At 34.7% G+C, this 16,289-nt stretch overlaps 1 protein-coding gene across 3 annotated transcripts; it reads left to right on the top strand.

Moving 5' to 3' along the window:
• Positions 1–2,610: 2,610 nt before the first annotated feature.
• Positions 2,611–15,953, top strand: LOC130649182 (protein-glutamine gamma-glutamyltransferase E-like). 3 transcript variants are annotated; one of them, XM_057455424.1, is made up of 17 exons: positions 2,611–2,658; positions 3,842–3,998; positions 4,429–4,534; positions 5,364–5,472; positions 5,848–6,273; positions 6,743–6,868; positions 7,440–7,868; positions 8,238–8,461; positions 9,914–10,085; positions 10,802–10,940; positions 11,128–11,231; positions 11,633–11,797; positions 12,288–12,440; positions 12,858–13,058; positions 13,427–13,721; positions 14,475–14,532; positions 15,313–15,952. In XM_057455424.1, the coding sequence occupies exons 4-17, from the start codon at positions 5,400–5,402 to the stop codon at positions 15,397–15,399; spliced, it is 2,652 nt and encodes an 883-aa protein (XP_057311407.1). In that variant the 5' UTR covers positions 2,611–2,658; positions 3,842–3,998; positions 4,429–4,534; positions 5,364–5,399; the 3' UTR covers positions 15,400–15,952. The 3 variants fall into 3 exon arrangements, with proteins under 3 accessions (XP_057311407.1, XP_057311408.1, XP_057311406.1); XM_057455425.1 differs by lacking the exon at positions 2,611–2,658 and having other exon boundaries at positions 3,757–3,998; positions 15,313–15,953; XM_057455423.1 differs by lacking the exons at positions 2,611–2,658; positions 3,842–3,998 and having other exon boundaries at positions 4,087–4,534.
• Positions 15,954–16,289: the final 336 nt, after the last annotated feature.

Raw genomic sequence — 16,289 nt, 5'->3', positions numbered from 1 at the left:
ACAGCTCCCCTCCCATCTTTGTAAAGTGCATACACAAAATGTCAAAAAACCAAATTGGGTGGAAAGATTTACTTACTTGGTAATATACGTTCAAAAATATTTTAGTATCTCTTTCTTATTATTTATGCATATTTTTCATCTTAATATATGATTAATATTTCTTTTATAAATATAAGTTTCAATATTCATAACAAAGTGTCATTTAGTGGTCCCACCCTTAAAAATGTGAACAATCCGATTCTTCGTTGTGATATCTGTGACATGAAATTATGCGTCGCCATGTGCGTTGATTTAGTTTTTGTTCTCTTGAGATTTGATTATATGTGACATATGAGCAATTTGCATGGCAAAATCTTGTTTGGTATACTTAACCATGGAGGTATAGCTTAACAGTAGCTAGCTTGTTAAGCAAGCAATACAAAGAAGTATTGCGGAGATGCTTTCACCAGGTTTGAAATTTTTATCTTATTTTTTATGATATAAGAATGGTTAACTTGTGTTTTCCACAATGTCAAGCATACACGCTTTTTTCTTTTATAAAAGAGTGCTTTTTGGGTTAAAAACAATAGGTCTTTTGTTTAGAACAATGGAAAAATAGGAATAATAACAAACCTGGTTAGAATATTGGTATTCTTATAAAAACAAGCGTTTACTTTGTAAGATTTAAGTAAATAACTCAAGGCAAAATATAGAGAAGCAAAGTAATATGACTTTTAGGAAATGTTATTAGACACAAAGCCTTTTCTAGGCGTTGTGTCTCAAACATAGCTTAGGAAATTCTTAACCAAATCATTGACATATGAAAAGTTGGTTGATTTTCATAAAAACACATTGTTTCTCGATACTTTGTCGTTTTTCGATACTTCAACCTTAACAGAACTCCTCAGCAGCAAACAATAAGAGCTAGAAAAGAAACACTTAGTTATTTGAAAAATGAAAAGAAAGAATACAGAAGCTTTCGCAAATTGGGGATATTTGGGTCGTTTTTTTTTTACATTTAATAAACATAAACTGATGTGAATGAGCCATATTAGAAGATTTGCTAACTTAGCTAATCCATGCTCTTCGAAAAATTCGCGACCAATAACTTTTGCAAAGCTTAAAAATCTTAAGGTTCGAGACTCAAAAAGGTATTCTTTTTTATGTAAGTATAAACAATAGTTTAGCAGAATTTTTAAGAAAACAACAATCCAGGATATAATATTGAAAAGGGCCAATGTTTAGCTATTTCGTGAAATGATTAAACAGAATCAACGTACGAAGACTTCTATCCGCCAGGCTACGAATGGCAGAAGTGTAGGCTACAAAAACTACGTTGAAAACGCGCTACTTGCAGTTCTTGCCATGTCCACATAACAGGGCAATCGAGTATGAAGCGGTTCTATATTAAGTGAGAAATAATATTTGACTGTTGTATATAAACTGGTCTGCCCTTATTATGTTCCCTTTAAAAATTCCAAATATATATTTTTTAATAATCGGCCAGCCCATCCTGATTATGCTGCCCTGATTATGTATTTTATGCCCTGTTCTTAACCGGGGCAAGCTGCCGTACTTAATCAGGGCAGCGTTTATTATCCGAACAGAACAGCGGGTCCTCGATTATGAAGCGGGGGAGACGAGTCAATAATGCCTAGTGCATTTTTGTTTCAATTTATTATGCGACCACCATTTCTAGAAATCGTGGTCCAAGACTTTTGCGACGGCGCTTTCTGGAAATAGTGGTCAAAAATCGCGACACCTCTTTTTAGAGAAAGCGGCGTCTAAAAACGGCGATGCTTCTTAGAATTAGGCGTCAGAATAACTTTTTCGGCCACGCATTTTAGAAAGCAGCGCCCGGAATTCTTCAGGACCACGCATTCTACAAAGCATCGGTGCAAATATTTCCCGCCGACACGTTCTAGAATGCGTCGCCGCTCAGAAATAATGTCTGTAGCTATCTTAAATTAGAAATATCAATGTTGTTTTTGAATAGAATTTATGAAAATGTTTTATAGAAGCTTTAACAACATGGCGTTCAACACATTAAAACAATTTCGGTGACTCTTTAGAAGAAGGCATCCAACAAAATATCAAGGAGGTTGCACCGACTCAACCTCGTCCCCAGAGCACCTTGTATCTTTCCTGACCCCGGGACCCGTCCCGGGGCCAAAAAAGATACAAGATGCCCTGGGGACGAGGTTGGCGCGACTCTTTCTAGAAATAGGCGTCCAGAGAAAAACGAGCAAAATTGCGCCGACTCTTTCTAGAAAAAGGCGTCCAGACAAAATGTGCAAAATTTCGCTGCACATAAACGGGGAAGGCCAGCTTATGTATGACAGTCAAATATTGTTCGAGAATTATAGCACAATTATAATCGGGGCGAGCGCTTTTATATCATTCGTCATCACTTCTGACAAGCAGATAGCCCTGGTGGCAAAGTTGTTGTTGTTCTCAAATGAAACGAAATTTAGTGGCAAATACTAAATTTTGGGATTCGCAAGTTTAATAACTTTTCACCAAACTTAAGGGCCTTTTTATATGAGAACCGGGAAACTCGCCTATCGGGTTTCCCGGTAGAGCGGGGTAATATCAACTCGGGTTTATATGTAAATTTGTCATTTTCCGTCCCGGGTTTATATGAAGAAAAATTAGCGGGAAATTGAAAGTGAAAGCGGGGTGAGTATATAAACAAATATGGCTTCCATCAACAGAAAAAAGAAGATAGCGATACTGTTTATGCTTGAAACAACTTTGTTATCACTATTAGTTATTTCTAAATTTTTTTTGAAATTACCATCATTTCAGACCAATTTAAATATTATTCATTTAAATATATTATGGGGCTATTATTTATCTCCCACACACTTGAAACAGGATAAAAAGTTAATTTTAGATCATTCTCAATTATAATTTCAGTGAAACCTGGTGTTTTCAGCATGTTTCATGGACAAATATCCATCCCATTTGACCGGGATCCCGGGTCACTTGCCCGGGATCTCGGTTGACCGAGTTTTCCGTTGTAGCCCGGGCGAGACGAATATGCACCATATAAACACGATTTAAATTTTCAGCGTTTTTCCGCAAATATCCGAGATCTCAGTCATGCGGGATATCTCGGTGGACCGAGTTTCCCGGTCTCATATAAAAAGGCCCTTAAAAAGAATAATTTAGGTTCCGTGAAATTTAGTTACTTCAAAGTATATTATGTTGAAATGTATTTACTACAAGAGAACTTTATACTAAGAATTACGTCTAGACTTTTTTCTTTCGCCATGTCTATTTTTTAGGGGTGTTCTATCTTCCAGAGAATGTTTAAATCATAAAAGCTCGAAACAGGCATCTCTGTCAACAACTTACATCCATTAGGGATCTAAATTTGGTATATATACCCCACTTAAAATTTCAAAAGTCAGTATTCATTTGCAAATATTGACAAATTTCCGTGCTATTTCTGTAATTTGAAATGGGAAAAAAAACTAATATAAAACAATGTGAGCCCATTTAGGAGGGTCTTAAATCCAACTCTTTTTTCGGCGTCAAACCATTGCGGTGCCATTTTGTGAACCCTTTAAAGAGAAAATGCTGTGGCGATGCTTTCGGTTTGGAATCATAAGGTTTCAGGTTCACTCTGCACTCCAGTTTAATTAAAATGTAGTCTGGCCAGCATATTTGGTGCCATATATCCCTCCTCCTGCCCCTAAACTGGCCTGTGTAGCGAGGAAGCAAGTTTAAGCAATGCTATACGTGTCTCTGGCTGTAATGTAACATAGTTACAGTCAGAGGGAAGTAAAAAGCCAGTCGTTATTGACCCACTTACTTTCTTACTCCTTATTAATTCAGTTCTTGATTGTATTTACAGCAACCCACTGCTATACCATCATAACATACACTGGCAATCGAACGCTTGCTGGAACCGACTCAAATATATTCATCACCCTATACGGCTCTGCTGCAAGAACAAAAGAATTACCGTTGACGACATCTTTGAAACATGAAGATCCGTTCGAAGCAGGACAGTATGTTATTGTTGTGATATGTTTTAATCGCTTCTTTTTTGTATGTGTTTAGGGCATCTCTCTTTATAACGTTTCTGACATTACTATATTATATATATAATACTATAGTAGGTACCTACAACGATTCTTTTTTGTGCGCTCAGACTCACAACAAATTTTCGCGCACTCCACTACAAGTCCACTTCAATCTTTCAGCATGTTGGTTCAAGACGCACGAAAGTGCTCAATATTGCGATACATATATTTAAGAAGCACTTTTGCCCACACTGTTTTAAAAGTCAAAATCATTGTGTTATTTTTATCGCCGCTTTGGTGTGTAATGATGTAATACTTTAGTCTCAACCACTGAGTTTGTATGAATTGCCCATTTTGAGTTTGCGAACCGTAACATGCTTAACAGAAAACTAAAAGTTGTCTCTTTATTTTTTAGGGAAGATATTTTTAAGAAAGTTTTATCAAAAGGTCTTGGCGTTATTTACAAAGTAAAAATTCGTTCTGACAATGCTGGTGTTTTTCCAGGATGGTTTCTTAACAAGGTAATTATACAACTTCATTTTTGGTATAAAAAAACTTTTCTACATATTTTAAAAAGGAACAAGGATTACTTACCAAGATTTAATATTTACATATGGCGTACATGAGGCACATGAATATGTAGCCATAAAAAACTTCAGCATAGCTACCTAAGACAAAATTCTTGGTAGACCTTAAAAAGATACTTGTCCTGATGAGAAAGTGGTTGTTGGTGGTGGAGGCTTCCCCCTTTTCACGCTTTTATAGTTTAAACAAGGTTCTGTCATGCATAAGGCGAGACTAAAATTGTGTCCACATCTGTAGTTGCATAAGTTGAGGTTTGCCACTAGAACACCACCACTGAACACAAATTCATAGTTTCTATCCGTGGAGAGATTTACTGGGATTCGGCTTTCCTATTTAAGACAAAATTGCACAGTCAATAAAAGACTGGAATGTGCATCACTAGGTTAAGGTTCTAAACCGCTAACTCATTGCCTTAGTAACACAGCTTGGGTGAACAGATCTGTGTGGTAACAATAAGGAGATGACGATAGGTGTATTGCTCTACTGCTGCGACGCCGTCTTACTGATCAAGCGCATATGTAAAGAGGATAGATTTTTGTTTGGCCAGTACCAATAGTAAGCCCTTCCCCCCCCCTGGATAATACACTCCTTCGTTTCTGTAGCACGAATCTTTCTTACTCACAGACAAAAAGACGACGTCTGTTATTATAGGATCTAGTCAGTTCGACTTTTATAATATATTCAAGGGGTACGTCCTTATAATTGCTACCACAATGTAATACAAAAATAAACAAAATAATTATGTTAAATTCCTGTGATTTTTAGGTAGCGATAGTAGATGAACTTGCTGAAAAGCGTTACATGTTCACATGTAATGACTGGTTGTACAAAGATTCAACAACCAATCGATTAACACGTGAACTGGAATGCAAAGGTGAATGGTGTTCTGTTAACTTTTAAGGATTTGTCCTTGTTTTTGTTACACGAAGTATATATGTCTTCATCAAAGGCTTGACTAGCTTTTGCTTGCATTGTGGGAAAGAATATTGTTTATGAGAGTTTAACAAAATTGTGATAAAATTTTGTAATAAACCAATCAGGTTCTGTGTAAAATGTACCAGCATAATAATAAGTATGTGCACAAATAAAAAAAAAAACAGTTAAAACACACACAATTTTAAAGATATCACCAGTAAATAAAACTGGCTACTTCATTCCCAGGGGCTCTTGCCTTTGTGACATTGTGACTGGTCTTGAAATCTAGCAACAAACCCTGGGGACAAGAACTCAATATTGCTTCATCTTACAGGTTTTCCGATAGTCAGTGTTGATACTTTAATGAAAAAGAATGGACCTATCCATCATGTTCCAATCAACAAAGGCTTCATTCTCCGTCGTGGAGAATCATTTAGGTTGATAATTCTACTAGCCAGGAACTACACTACCACCGATGTGTTTTACTTCACGCTCAACAGTGGAGAACATCCAAATTACCAAGATAAGAGTTTAGTAACCATCAAAGAAGTGACCCCCACTGATTTTTTAAAATGCAAAGAGAAAGAAAAATGGGGATTTGTAATTCGTGATGTCACACAGATCAAGGAGATAGAAGTTGAAGTATATATTCCAGCAACAGCTTCTGTTGTGTCACATGTGATGATGATTGAGACAGAACATGCTACGGAGTATGTTTTTAAGCATGAATTTTCTATTTTACCCAACCCATGGAAGCAAGGTAAAGTTTTATTTTTTTCATTCTTGGTATTTACCTCTGTGGTCCATTTGCAATTTTATTAGGGTTAATTTTTATGACAGGGAATTTAGAGGATCAACATTAAATGTGTAGCTGTGAGCTTGACCGTAAAGATTATAATACTAAGGTCTGCTTTGTTTCTCCTGCGTTAACCCCTTACCAAGAAAAAAAAACTGTTTACTCTTCTTTCTTTTCTCCACACGCCACTTATTTCCCTATCTCTCAATGTTAACCTTATTGATGCCGCCTTTGTCAAGGACTTGTCTAAAGCTGAAAACTTAAACCTGGAATGGGAGTTGGGCAGGGGTAGGGACGTTAATAAAAAGGGGTTTCTGCAATGATGTTTTGGCTGTTTGTGCTAGTTTATTTTTCAGTGGACCTGACTACTTGATGTACTCGATTTGTCATTTCAACTTTCTTCTGTTGCAACTTTAACTTTCTTCTTTTACAGATGCATCAACATTTCAAACCTTTGAAAGATCGATCAAATCATATTTTTCCTATACATGCTCCTACATCAACAAAAAAGCCTCTTTCTGTTGTAACTGCAGTGGCAAGAGTACACCAAAAACTCAAGGTAACTTTTGCAAATTAAATTTTGCTCAGATTTATTTTTTTGCACGCTACTACGCGAAGAAAGGCTTATTTTGCGTAGGAATAATTTACGTGCGGCTCATCTGCGCAAAAATTAGAACCGCACTTGCATTAATGGCAACTAAGTTATAAAAGATAAGTCTTTTTCTTTTCCACCTGAAAGAAATCCAATACACTTCTTTTTGGTAACGTTATAGTTTAATGTTGAAATGGGTCTATTGTTTTAATTTAAGCCTTTTTGTTAATTAATAAGTCCATATCACCATCAATTATATCTTGTTGTCCACAAAAGTTTAATTTCGGACATTGTTTCCATAGCAACTTATTCAGGGACTTGTTAAAGTTTGCTATTTGCCTTGTGCAAACGATTATCAGACGGTTAACCCAAACTTGTCACAGAAATTACTATGTAGAAATTTCTGTTAGCCTGGATTTAACTACTTATGGCGTTTGAACCAAGTGGTTTGCTAAACTGAAATCTACAATTCCGTGCTTTCTTTCTTTTTTTCTTTCTTTCTTTTTTATTTTTATGCTTAATTTAACTTGTGGTTTAGACTTCAAGATCACCGAAGTTGATCTGATGATACCGGCCAATAAATCAATGCATTACACAGCAAAATTTAAAAACTCATCATTATTAATTCTGAGAAGAGGGCAGTCATTCAAAATCAAGATAAGGCTATCTAGAAGTTATAATACAACAGATGAATTCTACCTAACTTTGAAGACTGGTCCAAAACCACGTGATGTTGATGGAACGTTTGTAACTATTCTTCAAAAAGACCCGGAGGTATTCTATGAGAGCAAAACAAAGAGAGAATGGGCGTTTACGATTCTTGATGTAAGCAATCCGAGGGAGGTTATAGTGGGCGTGTTTATACCGCCCAATGTGGTGGTTGGATTGTATGCTTTTGCGATTGAAAGCCAAGACAAAAAACTTTATGCAAGTCAAATCTGCATTCTGTTTAACCCATGGTGTAGAGGTAAAAACGCATTTGATAAATAATTGACAAAGTTTTTGAGATTGTGTAGTGATAGTGCAGTCAGCTTGTAATCATAAGATTTCAGGTTCTAGTCCCCATTTCGGCGTATTTAAGTATAGTGTTGTTGGCTCATTTGAAGCCACCTAATTCCTCCAAGGCGATCTATTGACCGCAACCTGGCTTGTGTGGCAGGCAAGCAAGTCAGAGTAATGCTTCATGTGTCTTTGCGGCAATGTAACATGCAACACAGTTACATTTGCAAGGGACAAAGAGTAAACGTTTATCAATATGGTGGTTTTTTATATGTAATTCAAAAAGTTTAGTGTTTGTAATGTTGTCTTTTTAAATTCACAACTTCTGCTCTTTTAGAAGACGATGTTTACATGGAAGACAAAGAAGCAGTCCGCGAATATGTTCTGCGACAACATGGTATCTTATTTCTGGGCAAATACACCAACCCTGCACCAAAAAATTGGTTCTATGGTCAGTTTGAAGATGTTTCTTTGCAAGTTGCAATGCAAGTTTTAAATGAGATTATGCCAGCAGCAAATCGAAACTCGGCAGTCCATGTATCACGTTACGTCTCTTCGAAGGTAAGCTTAATTGAAAATTAAAAATAATTAAGAGAAATCGAGCTGGTTAGTATATCAAATAAACTCATCATATTTCCCTACTTATATACATGAGTTCCAATGTTTACATTTTTAAAAGATTCTTGTGCATGGCCGAAAAAGTCAGAAAATAGGCAGGCAAAAAAAATGCAGACCTTAGGTGAAGAAAGCCAAATTATGGTTAAAAACTTTTGTACTTTATATGTGCTCTAAATCTAAACTACATGCAAGTTGTATATATATTTTTAATTTCATTTTCAAAAGATGTCTCTACCGGAAAATAAAATTTGGAATGGACTGTCACATGGCTTACTGTCTGCATTTTTTTGCCTGCCAATTTGCGTAAGAGGTTTGGAAATTAAAAACAACACACGTCATAATGAAAGTCAGCTGCAAAATTTTCAGCAAACAAAATGTTTCTTAGAAACGTGACAGATAATTTAGCTAATTTGCCCACATAAGATTTAAAGAGAACACTGCCAGCTTGTTATCAAAATAGTTATGAAAATAGACTCAAACATTGACTAACAACATTGAGTTTTGTAGGGTAATGACTTTAACAACATTGATATATATGGCTACTAGTTAGATGTTCACGTAATTTAGACAGTACGCTCTAGAGCTAGCTAACTACACCAGCAGTTCTGCCCGTTGATATGTGCATTGCATAAGAAACGTAACTCATGCCAATTGGATGTTTTTTGTTTGGCTAGTGTTATCACACACAACTCGGAATTTTAATTCACTCAGAGAGTTCACTTTTCAAAAAGTGCTATTAAATATAACGAGTTTCAAAATAAGTCAATGACATCAAAAAATCATTGAAGTAACAAGCCTCGGGCATTGACTTTTTTCACTCAATGATCTACATTTCGGAAAATAGAAGTTAAAATTTGAATATCTTCACAGAACCTTCAAACAGAGAGCACTTCCAAACAACGAACATCTCCAAAGATGTCCGTTGTTCAGACCCTAACGTGTTCGCTATTAGAAGTTTTATACGTCGTATAGTTTGTACTGTATTTTAAAAGCAACATCTCGTTGGAGCATATTTTCTTAAAACAAAAAATGTGAAATTATATTTTCCTTTCCCACAACACAGCACTTAAGTTGTTCTGCAAAGGATCAGGCTAAGATTAAGGTAAGGAGAAATCTAAATCTTAGGAATGTATGATTTTAAAAATGGTACATGCTACATTAAAAATGTTGCTTTTGCACAGATTGTTAGGTGGGGTTAATGTAAGCTGTGCAGGTATACATTTTTTAATCTTACTGTATTGATCGACATTAAGATCTACTTGTTTTGCATACCATTTTATTGGATTATTTACACTTCCGTATATTACCTCAAAACTTCCAGGAATTAACGCATTCTTGTTCTAAGAGATTCATAGGGGGTACATAAATAGATTTAATCATAATTTTTTTTTGAAGGTAAATTCCTATGATAATGGCATTGTGGTTGGAAATTGGTCTAATAATTATGAAGGTGGCAAGTCACCTGGCTTTTGGTCAAATACCTGCGACATACTTAAAGTATATGTTGAAAGTAAACAGTCAGTTCGATATGGACAATGTTGGGTTTATGGTGCAGTTGTTACGACAAGTAAGTTTTATAATTAGCACAATCATGGTAAAAGTAGGGCTATGTTTGTACTATGTTTAAATTAATGTCGTCATACGTTTTTTTTATCAGAGCATAGTTTTAGGAACATTCAAATTTACATTTAGGCAAATATTAAGAACAACTTTAGCAAGCCTTTATTATTTTTGTTGCCAGGTCCGTTTACAAAGAAAAGTTATTTAAAATCTTTATTTCCACAAGTCAAATTGTGTTTGTAAAAAAGGAGATATTGAACATTTTAACATTTTAACTTTTATTTGAAAAAATATATATACAACCAGTTGCACCCAAATTTAGACAAAAAAAAAAAGAAAAAATGATATCTGCAACAAACCATCGATCGTGAGATAGTTTTATTCGCAATATTTCTTTGTTTTTTTTAACGATTTAAAGGTTCCACCAGAACTAACCAGCTCACAAGTATTTTATCATTGCAAAACGACAATATTTGATAATAATTGGAATGTCAGAAAGGATTCATTGCCATTTTTAACGACGTAGTCTCGAAGTAATCCAGATTATAATCTCCAAGTTAACAGATAAAAAAAACTCTTAAAATTGTTAGGTGTTAAAATGTAAAGCTTTTATCAGTTAATTAGAATAAGTGAATTCATGAAGATATGGTGAATGCATGGAGCTGTTATCCCAATCAACATTCAATCTGTGTTTGTTTATATCTTTTACCTAATTTCTTAAAGTTTTACGAACTTTGGGGATACCATGTCGTCCAGTCACCAACTACAACTCTGCCCACGATACAGATGGGAATTGTACTCTTGATCAATACATTGACGAGCTGGGTATGGAAATAGAAGATTTAACACGAGACTCTATCTGGTAATGTTTCTTCTTCTGAATTATTTTTTAAACAAAGTGTGTACAGAATTGTAAATAGTGCTCATCAAATGCAGCATTATATGGCTTAGCTAAGGTAAGCTGGCAATATAAGTATTTCTCTATTTTGACAAAGAGAAACTAAGTGCTTTACATTCTAGAAAGACTATGTAACATCAGCATGTTCTAGGAATTTTCATGTTTGGAATGATGCATGGATGGCGAGAAAAGATTTACCGCCAGGTTATGATGGATGGCAAGCTATTGATGCAACACCCCAGGAAAAGAGTGGAGGTAGTTTCGGAAAACCATTTCATATAGTTCGTTCTTCATATTATGCTCTTGAGAAAAACATGAATCATGTTAAATCCTACTCCTGTAGTTAAAAGTTTTTCTCACCGCAACAGTTAAAATTTACTCTAGTCAAATTTTCTCACTCGTGTAAACAATTACAATATTTGTTCTGCATTGTTTAACATTTTTTGTTCTCAAATTATCAGTCTATCATTTGCAAAAAAATAGCATATAAACAATATTTAAAAACCAACCTGGTGAGAAAAAACTAGCATGGTGGGTTAGCCTAACTTCATATTAACTGTCCCTTACAGTTACTTAGGACTTACCTAGGAGTTACAACTCCTATTTTATTCCCTGAGTAGTAGCTATGAAACGAAATAAATGTTTACCTGTTCCAGGGAAGTTTAGACTTGGTCCGGCACCAGTAAAAGCAGTGAAGAAGGGTGAAGTGAATATTGGGTACGATACCAAATTTGTTTTTGCTGAAGTTAATTCTGACGTAATACAATGGAAAAAAACAAATGGAAAATTTAAAGCAATATCATCTGACACGGAAGAAGTTGGTAAGTCCTGATACAAGTTAGACATTTTTCAGAATTATTAAAAAAATTCAAGATGCCTCGAAACAAGACTTTCTAACAACAACATTGTTGCGGCAATGTAGTCACGTTTGTATAAAGAATAACTTCTGGAATATTGTGATCTGAACGTATTCTACAAAGAAATTGCTACGTTCCTCAAATATTTTTTTCGTAAATAAAAGGGAAAACTGTTATGCAAATGAATATTCCTCATAAATTCGTTTTTGTCTGATATAAATGACACGAGTTGTCATTGTATCCTTAACTTTCAACAATCAAGTTGTTATTTACATTACAATTGTTTTGTGGAATATGTTTTTATTGCATGAATTCTTTTATACCATGCTTACGTTACTAAAAATATTTAGACGAAAATAACCACATACAGGTTTCTTGAAGCAATGCTTGACGCCATTTATGAAAAATCTCTGCAAAAAAAAGTTTACTAGTAAAGAAATGCTTTCGTTTTCAGGTAAAAACATGAGCACCAAAGCTGTAGGCTGCAATGAGAGGTTTGATGTAACTGATGAATACAAATTTAAAGAGGGGTCTGCACTTGAAAGAGTTTCCGTAACGAACGCTGTTTCTCGAATTCGCCATAGAGAAATCAGTGCACAAAAATCAGGTCAGAATTTTTTTTTTAGTTTTTCGTTTATGTTTATAGAAGGTTTAGCAGCTTCAAGAAAATATCAACTTTTTTTCTCAAATAAACTTTTCAATAGATATGTTTTGTAACATCCAAGGCTATGAGCAAAGAGAAGGAATATAAACGGACATAGTTTAACAATGATACATCCTTGAGTTTTAAGGGTTTTACGACACAAGAACAGGAACTATCTGCAACGACATTGCCAATAACTTCATGTAAAAAAAAACGCGCCAAATATTGATTACGAAAAATTAAATAAAAGCGACAACGCAAAATAAAATTCAAAACAAATATGGTTGCTGTCTAAATTGCTAATAAAACTCAGACTACCCTTGTAAGTGTTCGCTGTATCCTGATTTCATAACATGTATTTTGTATTTCATTGTATTTCAGATTGTGAAATGAGCATAGTAATTTCAAATGATCATATTGAAATAGGAGAAGACGCTTGTGTGGAGTTTAACACAAGAAACAACTCAGTTAATGAAGCAAATGCCAAGCTTATGATAGTAGTTGAAGTAATCACATACGGTGGTAAAGTGGTGAGACAAGTCAAAACTGATAGAAAAAGCCTCTTTATTGGAGCAAACACAGGTAAACGCTGTTTTGGAAGATCTGTTATGTGACTATATGCAGTACATGTCCGTTTCACATGTGATCCCGTATTGATCAATGCGCGATCATTATAAACGAGGACATTATAAAAAATAGAAGGACGACAAAAAAAACTTTTTTTTTTTCATGACATCTCTATAAAGCGAAAAATATTTCAGCACAGACAGCGTCCGCTTAAATAGATTTTACGGTATATTGATTCCTAATGCAATGTTCAGAAATGTTGACAATCATTGAGACATGAGTCTCTCTTGCCCCCTAATTTGACGTTTAAAGATTTTCATTCAAATAGTTTTTTCTCCTTCCGGATTCATTTTTCTATCGTAACATCTATTAATTAACTACAGGCAACAGAATCACGCAAATAATCAAAGCTGCTGAGTACAGATCAAAGCTTGGTGATTATGACATGCTCAAAATAACTGGAACATTACTACTTGAAACAGGTCAAACGATATTCAAACAAGATATATGCATCATCAAGAAACCAACGTTGCAACTGAAGATTCCGACCCACGTCGTTGTCAAAAAGGAAATGGAATTTATGGTTCGCTTTCAGAATCCACTTGATGAAGAATTAACAGGCTGCGTGCTATATATTAATGGAACCATTATCTCTAAGGGGATGACTTTTCAAGTCAAGTGAGAATTAAATTAGCTTCGATTTTTTTTATTGTGTAACTAATAATTTTACTAATTCGTTTTATCTATTTTATGTATAGTTTCCCATAATTCTCACTTACCGACTGGTAGCCTGTGGTAGAACGTTCGCTTCTAGTGCGGGAGCTCTTGGGTTCAGATCCCGGTCGAGTCATGCCAGGACTATTCAAATGTGCATCTATCCTTTCTGTCTAACGCGCAGCATCAGAATAGGATTGATATCTTGAGCAGTTGTCTGGTTGAGCTATTGCTATGCTTGCACGCTTAAATGGGAGCTTTAAATGCACTAGGACCCCCTTCGCAGTTCCTTCGCGATAGCAGTATCAATAGGAACTGAAGAAGCTAACAAATTTCAATAATAATAATAATAATAAGAATAAGAATTTAGCTAATTTTTGGTTTACAGAACAGCGGGTTGTACACAATTCCATATTTGGTAATCTACTGCAACTGAGAATTTAACAGCAACTGGTAAATATTCTAGTAGTAGGGCCAATATGGATATATATTAAAAAACATCTAAATTAAAGCGTTTGAAAATTGACAGGTTTTTCTCATTAATTACAAGGTTTAAATGAACATTATTGATCTGATCCCACTACTGTAAGTCATGTGTAGTTATCTATATATGAAAATAATCAGAATTCCGTTTGTTAGCCAAAGATGGTAGGTGCTAGTAGCGGCGAGCTATTGCTGTGGATTTCCACGTGTTTACAACTACTTAATTATATTTAGCAACACTCAACCAAAGTCATGGTTTGCATATAAAAATTCGCATTCACTGGTGCCAGAGGTAAGCGCGATAATTATGAACACTTTGACTTGATCAATAGACCCTTTCCGAATTTCCTAATTATGCCAAACTGATTTAAAGTGGTCGAAACTAAAAATGATTTTTATCCCTAAGTTCCTTATCAAAAGGTAGAGAGATAACCAATTTCGTAAATATTTTTGTTTGTTAAGTGCCCTTCAAATAGCCGAGTGTTAAAAAAATAACCTCGTCAAAATAATTATAACCATAATATTATATTGCTCTAAAAATTCTATCTGAATATCCTTATTTGAAGAGCATAGAACCATTATAAACCATAGAACCATTATAAAATTTCTGTCACGCAAAATGGTAGCTTAGCTGCGCAAGTAGCGAGACGCACGCAATGCGGTATAAAAAAGGCGAACCCGTGAATTTTTCCACGCGCTAACGACTGGTAAATTAACTATTTGTCAACCTCCATCCCAGGGACAGTAGCGTTTTTTATATAGGATGAAACCTCTTACGTGTTTCATCCTCTCATATCAAAAAACGCTACAGGCCCTGGGATTAAGGTTGACTATTTGTTAAAAAGATTGTTAAAATTTTAAGGAAAAAGAGATAAAACTCCTTAAGTAAGAAAGATAAAAAAGACATTAAATTCGAATGTGTTTAGTTGATTTTGACCATCCGACTTCCTTATTTCAACTTAATTACTGCCATATCAATTATTATGTTTCATTTTGACACATCATTCTCTTCTTCGTAGTGCTTTTTGTTTGGTGATAAATAACTTATTATTCTCCTTTATTTTTTTAATAGTTTCCAGGGAAAAAGAGCATATCCATAACGTTTACTTGCAAGGAATTGGGATCTATGAACGTTTCGGAAAAGGTTACTGTAGAATGATGCAAAGAAAAAAACAAATCGCTAATATATTATTTATTATATTAATATATTATTTATATACATTTCATGTTAGATCTTTCTTTTTGATGTTTATATCTGTTACGCAAATAATTTTTATATCGGAAAATCTTACGCATAGGAATACAGTAGAATCTCTCTATCTCGAACTCGCAAGGGACCAATAAATTTATTCTAGATAAGAAAGTTCAATATAAAGAATGGAATATACCTTAGGTGGGCCACAAAGGGACCGAGACTTTAGTTCGAGATAGAGAGTAGTTCGAGATAAAGAGTAGTCGGGATAGAGAGATTCCACTAATGTCGCAACTTAATGCATGAACTTAAAGTCTTTTTACCCTAAATTCATTTTGGATGTTGTGGTATTATTTGTTGTTCTGCTAGATACACTTTCGATCGAAACTTTTTGTTGTGGAACAGTCACGCATCGGATCAAATAGGCTTCCAATAATATCTAGTAAGATATTTGTTGTGAAAAGCTATTATAAAGTAAAACATTTCTTGAACAACAAGAAACGCCCCGAAAAACGAACAAAAAAAATAAATTAAAACTGATGCAGGGCGTTATCTGATTATTTGCAGATTTGTTTTTCACATTTTTATTTTAATTGTGTGAATATTAACTCCCCGCATTTTTTTCTGAATTTAAAAATCTAGGTTTACATATTTTTGCCTTACATTTTAAGAAAGTATTAGTGTACTTAATGCTAAGCAGTTATCCAAACAGTACATAGACTTATGTCATTACAAGATATTTAACCGTACAGGAAGTTTTTTTTTGTTTGATGTTCGCATCAATGTGGAAAGTTGCTTAATGGTAACTTCCTCCAAATGGTAACACAACATCCGAACTGGTCAGTGTTCGTTCAATA

The sequence above is a fragment of the Hydractinia symbiolongicarpus genome, chromosome 7 (genome assembly GCF_029227915.1).
Source record: "Hydractinia symbiolongicarpus strain clone_291-10 chromosome 7, HSymV2.1, whole genome shotgun sequence".
In the NCBI taxonomy this organism is placed as follows: Eukaryota; Metazoa; Cnidaria; class Hydrozoa; order Anthoathecata; family Hydractiniidae; genus Hydractinia; species Hydractinia symbiolongicarpus.
The sequence above is the reverse complement of the archived record's forward strand: the minus strand, read 5'-3'. Positions and strand labels throughout refer to the sequence as shown.